We start from the raw sequence: 12205 nt of genomic DNA, 5'->3' as shown, positions 1-12205 counted from the left end.
TCCTATGGATTTTGTATTTCAGTGGTCATTTTACATAGAAGGCTTAAAAATGTTCCTGGTCCACCTGTGGGTGAATGACACAGCAGTTACTTAAGAGAACTCAGAGGAGTGAGCCAAAGACCTTTATAGTGGCTCTCTGAACTTTGTAGGACTTTGGAGAAGTTGTAGTCCTGCTTTGGGGGACTGTAGTAAGAGTAAAGGTAGGAAGTCAGACTTCAGAAAACTGTGTGGCAGCTTAACCGTGCATTTATACTGTGCTATGCATGCCATGTGCTTCAGAGTCTCATTTAAAAACTGTTTGCAATGTTGTTTCGTTATTTTAAATAGAGCTGACACATGAGCAAGCTATTGCAGAAGTTTATTTGCACTACTGGGAATATTCTTGCCAATATCACTGAAGCTTGTATAAGCATGTAAACAAAACAATCTACAACTATACTGACTCTGCTGTAGAAGAAGGGGGGAAATTACAGGCAGTCAGCAATACAACAATCCATAGAATATATTTTTTTTAATTGTGTTTAGTTTAGAATTTCAAAGTGGATATTAAATCCAATTGTAGTTTGCAGTTGTAGCTACTTATTTTAAAATATGCACTTGCATACCCTTTTGTATGGACTTTGTTACAGTTCAGAAAATTATTTGCACAACTTAAATGAACTTTAATTCTTTCATAACACATTAAAAATTTATCTGAGTTGGTGGCAGAGAGCCCATTTTCTTTTTTTTTTATTGTACTTTATTGGTTTTGTTTAAAAGCTGGCTACACTAAATTGCAGGTGGTGGGATACAGTTGCCTGTGTTGTATTTGGTGGTAAATTGGGTTAGTGCTGAGCACTTCCTTTAAACAGATACACAACTGCAATCTTTTACAAGGGAAGGTTTGCCAGATTTGTGCTTTTCTTTATCAAACTGAAAATTGAGAATGTTGCTTAAGAATTTGGTGGGACTAAAGCCCAATCCCAGGGGGACAGCAAGATGTCCCCAAGCACTAGTCAGTTCTTGCTGCCTTGTCAGGAGGCACTGAGGGTTGCTCTTGCAGTCCTGAGTCTGTTTATTCCCTCAGTGACAGAGCTTTCCTGTTCTCAGCCTCACAGCAGCCACCTTGTGCTGTAGTCACAGTATAGCTCAGTGCCATCTTTGACATCTGTGTCAGGTCATTCATTGGCTTGTGGCTCAGAGGACTGGTTTGGAAGAATTTAAATATTCCAGAGGCAGTAAAAACAATGCTCGTGATCTTTCATTGTGAATATGGGAAAAAAGAGTGCAGCTTTTTCTGCTGGTGCCCCAGAACTGACGTTATTCCAGGGAATTAATGAACCCCAATACACAATGTAAAGTGAGGGCAGGGATTACTGACTAACTTTGTAAGTGTATGTTTAAGTGTCCATACAGGTTTGAAATAACTTCCAAAGGTTAGACATGCTTTCTCTGTTGTATCCACAATAGATGCTGAGATTTTACTCATACCATGCAACATAAAGATACCTGGAATGTTAAATTTATAGTTGACATTGGCTTTTCAAACTTTGTTAGAAACAGACTCTTTATGCTGGATTCTCTGGGTACTGCCATCAACTCAGAAGCAGAAATTCTTGCTGAGGGTGGATAGATAGAATGTGCAGTTATGTAGACACTTTACCTGTAAAAAATGTGTTGCTGTCTGCTAATTCTTTAACACAGCCATAGTGTTTCAGTTGGTTGTTTTTAAGAAAGAAAAAAAGGCAATGGTTACATTTTAATGCTTTGTTCTATTTGATTGTTAGAATTTTAGCCTGAAACTTTGCACTTTGTGTTTGAAATTCCAGACTACAGGCTTTTCTTGCAGTGTTCTTTGTCAGATGCGTTGAAGAATTTGCAGTGATCCCCAATAATGTCTGATTTGTAATAGTGTCAGCCTGGCAAATGGATTTTAGGTTAATGTAAACAAAAGAAGCAGTCCTTTAGCTGCCTTTTCTGGAACTGTTGATTTATTGAAGCAAATAAAGTATTTTTGGAAACACCTCTGGGGGCATAGTAGACTCATTGTTTTTCTGATAAGCAAAAATGTCTATTCCTGCTTTTAGGACTTCACTTGTAAAAGAAAACCTAAAGCTATACATACTATGCTTTTATAAAAGTAGCAGCCATGAAAGTGTTCTTTTTGGGGGGATTGTTAATTTTGTTTTGGTGTTTTGAAGGGTTTTTTTGTGCAGTTGGCCGCCCTTCTAGAGTCGATGTAATGGAAATGTAAAGAACTGTTATGTACCTTCCCTTTGCTGAAAATAGTAATTTTCATAAGGCAGTATTTAACTAAATTATTAAAGAAAATGCATATCAAAAGGTCAGTGAACTGCATTTTGCAAAATTTGAATTTACTACAGTTCTGCAGTTGCAGAAAACTTTAGCTTTCCATTTTGGTGCTTATGTATTTCTAGTTTAACTACTTCTCACCCTTGAAAAATTCATGTCATTAAGAACACTGTTTCAACAAAACTTTTTCGAGTAAAGGCCAAAAGTAATGTCCACATGTTTGTTTTTAAGGATCATAAATATGAAAATAAGTTTTCTAGTTCTAGTATGAAATCTCACAGAAGGAGTAGCAGTAACAAAATAGTAAAAAAAGTGATGAGTGTTCATAGTAAAACTACATAAAGGTAAAGGTATACTTTGTGAAAATATTATTAAATTAGTGTCTTTCCTTAAACAGTTGTTGTTCAGATAAAACTAATAGGGCAGTTAACATGCATAGGTTCAGAGGAGAACTCTTGAACCGCTGAATATGCATATGATTGGTTTTAAATTTCTATTTGTACTCATGGAAGTTCTAAGACATTAAAAGGACTAAAAAGCTGAATTAATGCAGCACCCCGATTTTGAATTTAAATTTTGCAGTATGTAAAGCACTTCAGGAAACTTGCTATTTTTAGCAGGACGTTAGACATGGCTACATACCCCCTTTGTAAAAGGTAATCTCTATGTGGCTTTAGCCATAGCTGCTATTGGAAAGAGTGATTGAAAGGATTGGAAAGAATTTAGGCATATTAAATTCTTAACAATGGTAAGAGGAACTAGCTGATATCTGGGTTCCTTCAGTTAAAATAATTGTTAATTATACCAGCAGTATTGTGCATGCAGCATTTAGCAGAGTATTTTGTAATTAATCATAGTCTTTTGGACATTTTGTAATTTATAGTTCATAACAGGGCAAATTATTTAGTTGTAAGCTGGGAGAATGAATTATTGATTTGAAATGTACAAAATTGTGTACTAAATTACTTCTCAGAAATAAATGCTTTTCTTACTTATTTGTTAGAGTATTCCATGTCTGCCACATGTGCTTCTTGCAGTATTAGCATCTTCTGCATTTAGAGAAATAATCGTTTCTAAGTCATATTGTGCAACCTGTGCTTGTAAATTCCCAGAATATTCCAAGTTGGTCCTACAAGAATCATCAGGTCAGCTCTTAGGTGAGTGGACCATACAGGATCAAACCCATGAGCTCAGCACCATGCTCTGACCAAGGGAGCTCATCTCAGGGTAAATGTGCTTGGCCAGCCTCCAGCCTTCTGACGTGCTGATACTTTGAGTACAGATTTACAAGGCAAGGATCGCAGGTTATTACCTCCTCAGTTAAACCAAGATTGATAATTTTTTACTGAAGATGTGAAGTTAGATTTTTATTCCACATTACATTAGATGATAGTGTCAAACAGTAGATGCAATTAAGAATTTCTATGACTGAATGGCAAATGACAGTCTATTATGTTTATCTTGTAACATATAAAAATGCAGCCATGTAATGAAGCTGACCTAGTGTCTAATTGCAAACTCTGCTTGTTGCCAGCTATGGTCTTCTACTTGAAAAAATACAAGTCTTTGTGTGTGTGTCTGTGTGAAGCAGAATAGTTTTCACTAGTTGCAGAAGAAGTTTCTGTTCAATATGAACATAAATGGAACGAACACAGCTTACAGTCAAGTTTAGAACTGAGCGAAAAAGCAACTTTCAATCAAGAGTCACCTACAGCGGTATCACAGCCTGGCTGGTTGGCAGCAGAGTGCTTAGGAGATGACAGGAAAGTGTTTTTCCCATTTGGTGTAGTCAGGGTAGCTGGAGTGGTAGACAGAGTCTTGCTGCAGACATCTCCCATAAAGGATTAAAGGACTCAGACAATGCCACAACTTCTCAAGATACTGTTTCTACCTTCCGTTGCATTCTCCAAAATAAAAGTAAGTAGAAAACTGTCACAAATAAAAGGTGCAGTCAACATGGATTTTATTCTTACAGACAGATGTACCCAATTTTATTTGCTCAGTAAGATTTTTCTTTTTTTCAAAACAGAAGGTTTGAGTTAAGCCTGGAGGCGCAGCAAATATTCAGGTACAGTACAGATGAACTGATAGTTTACCTTTGGTTGTTACCTCTTGACTTTCTGAAAAGAATCTACTGCTTTGTTCCATAATAAGATTAGTTACAGTACAGTTGCAAGCTATGGCACTTATTTCTTGAGCTTGAGTTATAGGCAGGTTGTAGCAAATAGCATGTCTTGTAACTTGGTCCACAGTTAGCTTCTGCTCTTGGGCACTGATTGGTTTTGCAGGCACACAGAACTTGGAAGGAGTGAGTGGCTAGCTTCTTACTCCTTTGTAGATGCTTCTGTAGTTTTCTGAAGAAAAAAGAAACCGTTTAAGTGTATAATTAGTAGCTTCTATTAATTGTATATGCACTGAGAGATTGTAGCTGAAACTAATGCAGAAATACTTAGAAGCTTTCCCAAAGATCATTCCAAACTTTGCCCTTGTCCACTGTGCCAGCTGTTGCATTTTCCTTGCTCTGCTCATTACTACGCTTCGGTAGATGCTGCTTTTTCTTTCTAATCTTTGCTTATTTTCCTTTTACACAGAAAAGGAGTCAGACCAGATGCTACTCATTGGGCAGGGAGGGGGGTGTGCAATTACTATGTTAACAGTGCAGTGTTGAATTTTACTGCGCCTGAAGTTCTGATGTTCCACCCGTCAGTACCCAACAGAATAGTTAATTTCTCTGGCTAATGTGTTGGAGCTGAGGCAATCCACAGAAAAGTGCTGTGCTGCTTCATATAAAATAGTGTCAGCAAGCTACAAACAGCTCTGCTTTAAGACTGCTTATTAGAGATTGGTTTACCAGATCAGAGGCCAGATTTGAATCATTCATGTATTCACTTAAATAGCTAGTGATATCAAAGCCATGATATACCAAAACAAAAAGCAATTTAGCTTAAAGTGGTGGGAGTGCAGTAGTATGAAAGCAACGACTTCACACATTACAAGCTTAACAAAGACTATACCACAACTTATTCTAAACAGAAAGAAATTAAGAAAACATATCATAGGGTCTTCCTTAATCTCTCACCTGCACCTCGCTCCACCATCTTAGCCTTCACTGATTATGGGGATTATTGCATGCTATTTAGAGGTAGTGAATTTTCTGTCTCAGAAATACACTACCTGAACAGAAGGAAGATTAGTGTCAGAAACAGGGATGCACTGCCACAACAAGGAAGATTACAAGGAAGCTTTGAAACTTTTTTTTTCTTTTTCAGAAGTATAGAGCAAGTCTGTATTGAGATGTGAAAATGTTCATCCTTGATGCTCCCATGGTTCCAGCTCTTCAGTTCATGGGCCATTTGTTTCAGGTATGTATCTTCTTCAAACTTCCTCAGAGCTAACTGGTAACAAAGTTTCATGCAAAAAGAATTTGCACAGACCTAGTAACTCCAAACTGGAACATTCCTAACAGTAAAGAGCTGCAGTTATTGAATTCAAATTCCCTTAGGATAAAAGGCATTTTAGAGAGCTGTTCTCTTCCATTTCCTAGGGAGGAGTTGTATTAGATCCATGAGAACAGTACTCTTGCATGTGTACTGCCACACAGGTATGAGTTGAAATACTCATGGGAGAAGTACCGTGTTAGACACTGGAGGCCCACATGTTCAAACTAAAGTTGCCATTCTATCTCCAGAATTGGATCACAAGTGTGGAAAAAACGCAGTTGGATTTAAGGTCTCTGTTTCAGTCCCTCTGAGGATTGCCTTGCATTTCTAAGGTCTTGGTCTTCAAATAAGGCTAGTATCTGTCATGACTCTCACCTGCTGCAATGTCCTGAAGCAGAACAATATCTGAGAGGATGCTGTTTTGAACAAAACCAATAATTAAAATTTACTAGTTAAATTATTTCTCAAAGCATTTTCTGATTTGCTAGCTATTAATTAAAACTTCATAGAATAATTTAGATTGGAGGAGACCTTTAAGATCAAGTTCAGCTGTTAATCCAGTACTGAAGTCCAACACTAGCTAATCCATGTCCCTAAGCACCAATGTACACATCTAAATACCTTTGGGAATGATGACTCCAGCTAGTAACTAACACAAGAGTAGCCCTAGGCATTAAATGAGAGGTTCCTCTCAATAAGTAGATTCTTCCAGGTCAACAATTTCCCTTATCAGCTGCAGTTCATCTCCCTTTATTTTAGTCTCCCCATCTTTAAATGGCAGCTGAAAAGGACTCTGGTAAGCAGCAAGACCAGCCTCCTGCCTTACACAGGACACCTTTTACCAGCAACGGTCCACCACCTCTGGCCATTCTGATCTAGAGTCATCATGCTATGCTTTACAGAGGTTTTACAGAAAATTACTAACTAGAATTAGTTATTTAAAACAAGCATAGGAAGTATGTACATCTCAGAGTCAAGAGACTAAATGGAGATCGTGATTGCTGCTAGATTTTTTTTTTTCATGCTGAATTTGGGTAACTAAATCTCTATTTAGCCAACGTGCTTTAAAAATACACAGAATTCCCACTTTATTCTAGGTGTACTGAAATGAAGAGTTGTTTTCTGGTACTGGAGTTTACTGGGTTTGATGGGTGTTCAGTAGATGTTCAAAGTAGAAGCCTGATGGAAGCAGGCTGTAGACTTCAAACGTAGACATACATAATCTGCAGAACAGGACATTTCTGGAAGATGAGTAGGAAATGAGGCTGCAATCCACCTTGTTTCTTGCTGCTGTGGAAGTAGACTAAAAACCCATTTAACTCACCAATTGCATAGTAGTGAGCATGTGCAAATTTGCACTTAAGGATGCATTTGGAGCATTAGCGAGCTCTGCAGGTTTCAGCACCACTCCTGCTGTAGTCAGTACTTCTTAAGGCTCCAGCTTCTGCCATCAAAAGGCTTTTATAAAAGTTTCCATTCTTTCTGCTTGCTGCAAAGAAGCTTGATGTAATAAAATGAGCACTGGCTCAGAGAGAAGGGAAATAAATTTTTCATTAGTGAATAAAAGAAAAAAGTACTGAGGGACAATTTCACAAGTTAATTGCCATGTTTCTTTTTGTAATATGTAATTTTCAAAATTAACTACTCCAAGATAATTGGAGACAACGTGTGACTTTTAGTTGATAGTGCAGCAATGTTGGTCTTTTACTTTAGGTCAGAAGTGAGGTTTTGAAACAAGTGTTCATTGTTTCTACTTACTGTGCTTTGGTTCACATTACAGAATAATGGGCCATGCTAATCGACATGGGTACAGACTCAGTCAGCTCCACCCAGCCATGTTCTTCTATCCAAAAAGAATGCAGCCACCCAGACCACAGCAGGACTGACCAAGACAATAAAAGTCTGTGCTGGCCCTGAGGAGAGTTCTTGGCCCTGCCCTCAGGCAGAGCTTTGAGGGCCAAAGCAGGCTCTAAAAGTCATGGCAAAATGCCAAATGTGTTCTCAGTCCTGAGCAAGCTGGGGGCTCATATACAAGGCAAGAAAGCATTGCATGAACCATCTTCGCCCACCCGCCCCCCAGTTTTTACTGTTTTCAACACTTCAGGTTATCCATTCCACCATTCTTGCAGTTGTCCTAATTAGGAAGCCCACATCTTGTTCCTTGCTTGAATGTTTGAAGAGAATAGAAGTTACATCCAGTAATGGCACTGATTCAGTTACTCACTGTCTTTATCTCCGAAATGCTCGATCCTGATAAAAAGCAGCCTCTCTCTGAGCATCACAGGCCAAGTCTGCTTGCTTTTCCTGCTCTTTTCTTGCCTGCTTTTCAGCCTGATGAAGAAAACGGAATAGCAAAGCTTAGTATTTTGTTTTCAACATCACCATCCTGTAAAGCCAAGAGAGGGTAAAAGCTTACAGAGGGTTTATGGCATCCTTAGCTGAAACTTGGCACCTGTCATCCCTCCCCACTTCTCTCCCCTGCCTTATCTCCCCAGAAAGGGTACATGAAATAGCTGAGTGAACATCAGCATTAGCTGCTGCTCTTTGGTGACCTGTCCAGAAGATGCAAGAGGACAGCAGTGCCTAGTTGAAAAAATGTCATAAAAGCACAGGACAGGATGTGACTGGCCCTTATTGATCTCTTATTACCAGCCCTCACAGAAATCCTCCCTGACCCACATGGGCCAAGTCCACCTGGAAGAGGCTTCTGTTCTACTGCTCTAAGAGGAGGCCCATAAACCTCTGAAATGTGTGTTGTGCATTGTCAAGTTTTCAGCAGTAACCTTCTCATTCCACAAAAGATGTACATCACACCCACAGCAACCTTTCTCTCTTTCTCTCTCTCTCTGTCTCTCTCCCTCCCCGCTCTCGTCTCTTCTGCCCAAGAGGTCTAGGACTATGGATTTGTAAGTGTGCTTCTCTCTGAAGGGGCTGACAGTATACAGTTCTTCTGTTCACCATTTGCTGGAGCTGAAACTTCTGTACTTCCATGTTTGCATCACGCTGTCTTTGTTTCTTGGCTTTTTCCATTTCCAAGTAGACGTCATTTTCTGTCATCCACTGATTACGATCCTTCTTATCCTCTTCTTTTTCCTCTCTCTTCTTTTCCTCTTTCAAATTCATCTGTAGTTTACAAAACACACAAAAGTTAAGCAAGGAGCTGGCCTGCTAAGCTGGAAGTTGTATCTCTCTGCAGAAGCAGCCCTGAGTCATTATCACTCTGGTAAGCAGGGTCACTGTGGCTGGCCGGTGTCCAAGCCCAGCGCTTTCTGCAGCCCTGGCAGAGTGCACCCAACCCAGAGGGGAGAAAGGGAGAGGGGCTCCAGGAAAGGCACCAGATGCATGGCACTCTGATGCATGGCACCAGAGTCACCAGCTGTGGCCTAGGCCAGGCTCCTCAGCTGGGATAAGCAGTGCAGAGTTTGCACAAATTACAAACAGTTAGAGAGCCTTCCCCATCTAATTTTTTTGAAGTGAGGATCACCATATATGCTGCTTGCACCTTGCTTAAGGATTTAGTTCTAAAACTCTAGATGATGAATGAAAAGCATCTGGTGAAAACCTGCATGTGTGTCTCACTCCAGATGACTGTGCTAGAAACTGGCATTTCCAAACCCTATTCCTATATACAAGTATATGACAGAAAGAGGAACAAGGACAGCCCCCGTTTCTTACCACAGTGACTCTGTTTTCTTCAATGGATTCCAGAGCAGCCTTTTTTTTCGTTTCTTTCTCTTTAGTTTTTATTTGGTACTCAACTTCTACCTCTGCAGCTCCTCTAGCAAGACGATCATCTTCAATCTTAAATTTCTCATTCATCTGTGCATTTAATTTTTCAAAAGCTTTGTCCTTTTGCTTCTCTATCATCCTGCAGGAGAACATGACCTACTGTAACATCCCAGGACATCTGCTCAGATTACCAGAGGCAATTGGTACCTGTTGCTTCTAGTAACACCAGCAATCCCACCTCCACCCCAACAGCACCATTTACTGCTGGAACTGGTAGGCATTTTTTCTGCACCTTCTACTCCAAGTTTTAATTACAGAAAACTTGCATCAAAGTTTTGATCTTGCTGATATAACAACTGAGAATACTGTTTGTCACAAAATGAAATTGCAAGTTTGAATCTTAACACTGAAAATTATCCCTGGACCCACCTGTTTGTCTCTGCACTTTTTTCTCTTGTCAGATCAGCCATCATTTCTTTTCCTTTAATATAAGCCTTAATCTGATCATCATCTTTGTCTTCTTTTTGTTTGTCTTCAGCTTTCAATATTTTCTGTTCAGCTACATATTCCTGTTGAAATGGAAAACTACGTTTATTTTCACATAGATCCAGATTTTAGAAACATGAACTAAAACAGATCCTAGCAAATACTTTAGGCTAGCCAGTAATAAGGAGTTCTTTACATCAGTGAAGAAGCTACAGAAGATAGAAACCCAGAGATAAAAGAATTTTTATTATCTACTTATCACAAACCACAGCAAAAGTAAAATTAGTATGTGGTTGCGGCTCCAGGATTATAGCATCTTTATATTCTCTCCTCTACATTCCCAGTGGCTCCAACTGTACTGTTCCCATCCTGTGTATCATTCATATGGTGCAGACTCTGAAGGGCTTGAACAATAAGTCTGTAGACCATCAAAATAAGGCATTTTGTAATGACTTAGAAACGGCTCTTGTACAGCTTGGCAGTATGTGTGGCTTTTGTTGCACGTACAAGGTTGGGGGGAAATTTGTGTACCAGGGAAGAGGAGTATGGAAGGAAAAAAAGCAACTAGGGTTTTAGCAGGAATTCTCTCCTTTTACTCCCTCACATGGTAATGAATCATCACAGTACCTCTACTTCAGTTTCCCTGCTCAAGCAGGTATTGGCAGGGAAAAGTATGTGTGGTAAGTAGGTCATCACCAAGTTTATAAGGTATTGTCATACTCAGGCTATTCCCTCTCCCTAACAAAGAGCAAGTACATGGAACCTAAATCCAGTTCTCAAGTCAAGGACAATCTCCTTGCTGACTCTAGCAGACTTCTCCATTGTAAACCAGTCAAAGCTCAGGTGCCACATTAAAACTTCCAAGAGGTCTTTCTCAAAAGCACAGAGGAAGGACATGGCCTGCAACTGGCAGGGTAGGCATTTGATCCCAGGCTACTAAAGCTGTCTGCAAAGACCCTGTTACCCATAATCCTATTTATTTGTGGGCTGAGTCCAACCATCACAGTCAAGGTGAAATACATATTTTGAACTGTCTGCTTTCCTGCTACTTACATGATGCTGCCTCTGGAATTCAACTTTTTTCTCCTGATCCTTTTCTTTATCTCTCTGAATTTCCAGTTGGTACAACTGGCTTGATCGCTGTATTCGTTCCCCTTCTTGTCTCTTTTCCAGCTTAGCCAGATCTGCTTGATCCTTGTGCTCCTTTATTCTGAATCAGAAAAGGGAAGTGAATAAATGAGCTAGAAACAGCATGAAGTGATAATGAACAGACATAGATTACGCACATCTATGAGTACTTAACAGTAAAAAACCCTGATACTTTGAAGTAAAATACCAGCGATCAAAACCAATAAGTTTCTATAAGCTAGCACCAAATTCTTTGGCCAAAGCTCAGTTCCAGTCTGAAGGCACCAGGGAAGTCTATACCAGCAAAAGTGAGCATGAACAGTCTATGGACTGAAATGTTAGATTGGATTTGATTTGCCTGTTTCATTGTTATCCCACTCCCTGTACAACCTCGGCCTCTTCCAGCAAGCAGTCTTGTAAGCTGTGCCACAGCACCGTGCAAGACATGGCCGTGATGCCCGTGCCAGCTGGAAGGGTGAAGGCTTCTGGTAGGGAGAGGCAGCAATAGTGAGACAAACCACTTGCTCTCGGCGCCAGAATTGAACCTGTCTTGTTGGATGTGTTGGGACAGACATAACCCCCTGACAGCAAGAGACGTTTCCGAAGCTGGAGAACAGAATTACACAGGGTGGGGAAAGGTCCATCTGACCGCGAGGTGAGGATGATCTAAAACCCTCGCTCAAAAGCAGTGAGTCACGGAGCCCCGGGCGCGGAACTCGGGTCAGCGCCCAAGAGCCGCCCCTTTCGGCGGGCTCTGCAGCCGGGGCCCGCCCGGGCCGGGCTTCCCACGGTGAAGTTTTTAACGCGAACCCTCTGGCCCCGCTCCCGGCCCCGCCGCCGGACTCACTGCGCCAGCTGCTCCTGGGCCACGGCCCGGCGGCTCAGGTAGCGGCCGCGCTCCACCTCCGCCTCCCGCCGAATAGCGTCCGGCCCATCGCGGTCCATCGTCGGCCTTCTTCGTCGCCTCTGTGCAGACGGAAGGAGAAGCAGGGATCCTCACCGACGGCTCTGCTTCCCGGGAAATGGGGGCTCCTTCTCCCGCCCCCAAAGGCGGTGGCCACAGGAACGCTCCGGCGCCGAAGCGGGAATGGCACCCGAGTGGGCGGCGGGCGCTGTGTCGTGAGAGATGA

At 41.0% G+C, this 12205-nt stretch overlaps 1 protein-coding gene across 7 annotated transcripts; it reads right to left on the bottom strand.

The window, feature by feature from the left end:
• Positions 1-4240: 4240 nt before the first annotated feature.
• On the bottom strand, positions 4241-12196 carry LOC120499820 (coiled-coil domain-containing protein 173-like). 7 transcript variants are annotated; one of them, XR_005627014.1, is made up of 8 exons: positions 11923-12196; positions 11001-11157; positions 9891-10030; positions 9408-9600; positions 8691-8855; positions 7057-8063; positions 6108-6148; positions 4241-4646 (listed from the first exon to the last, which is right to left on the bottom strand). XR_005627014.1 is itself a non-coding variant. In XM_039704134.1 (7 exons), the coding sequence occupies exons 1-6, from the start codon at positions 12018-12020 to the stop codon at positions 7962-7964; spliced, it is 855 nt and encodes a 284-aa protein (XP_039560068.1). In that variant the 5' UTR covers positions 12021-12196; the 3' UTR covers positions 4241-7253; positions 7957-7961. The 7 variants fall into 7 exon arrangements, 3 of the variants coding, with proteins under 3 accessions (XP_039560068.1, XP_039560293.1, XP_039559982.1); XR_005626996.1 differs by having other exon boundaries at positions 5467-8063; XR_005627005.1 differs by having other exon boundaries at positions 4241-6148.
• Positions 12197-12205: the final 9 nt, after the last annotated feature.

This window comes from Passer montanus, unplaced genomic scaffold (genome assembly GCF_014805655.1).
Source record: "Passer montanus isolate IOZ18808 unplaced genomic scaffold, ASM1480565v1 scaffold1, whole genome shotgun sequence".
Classification (NCBI taxonomy): Eukaryota; Metazoa; Chordata; class Aves; order Passeriformes; family Passeridae; genus Passer; species Passer montanus.
The sequence above is the reverse complement of the archived record's forward strand: the minus strand, read 5'-3'. Positions and strand labels throughout refer to the sequence as shown.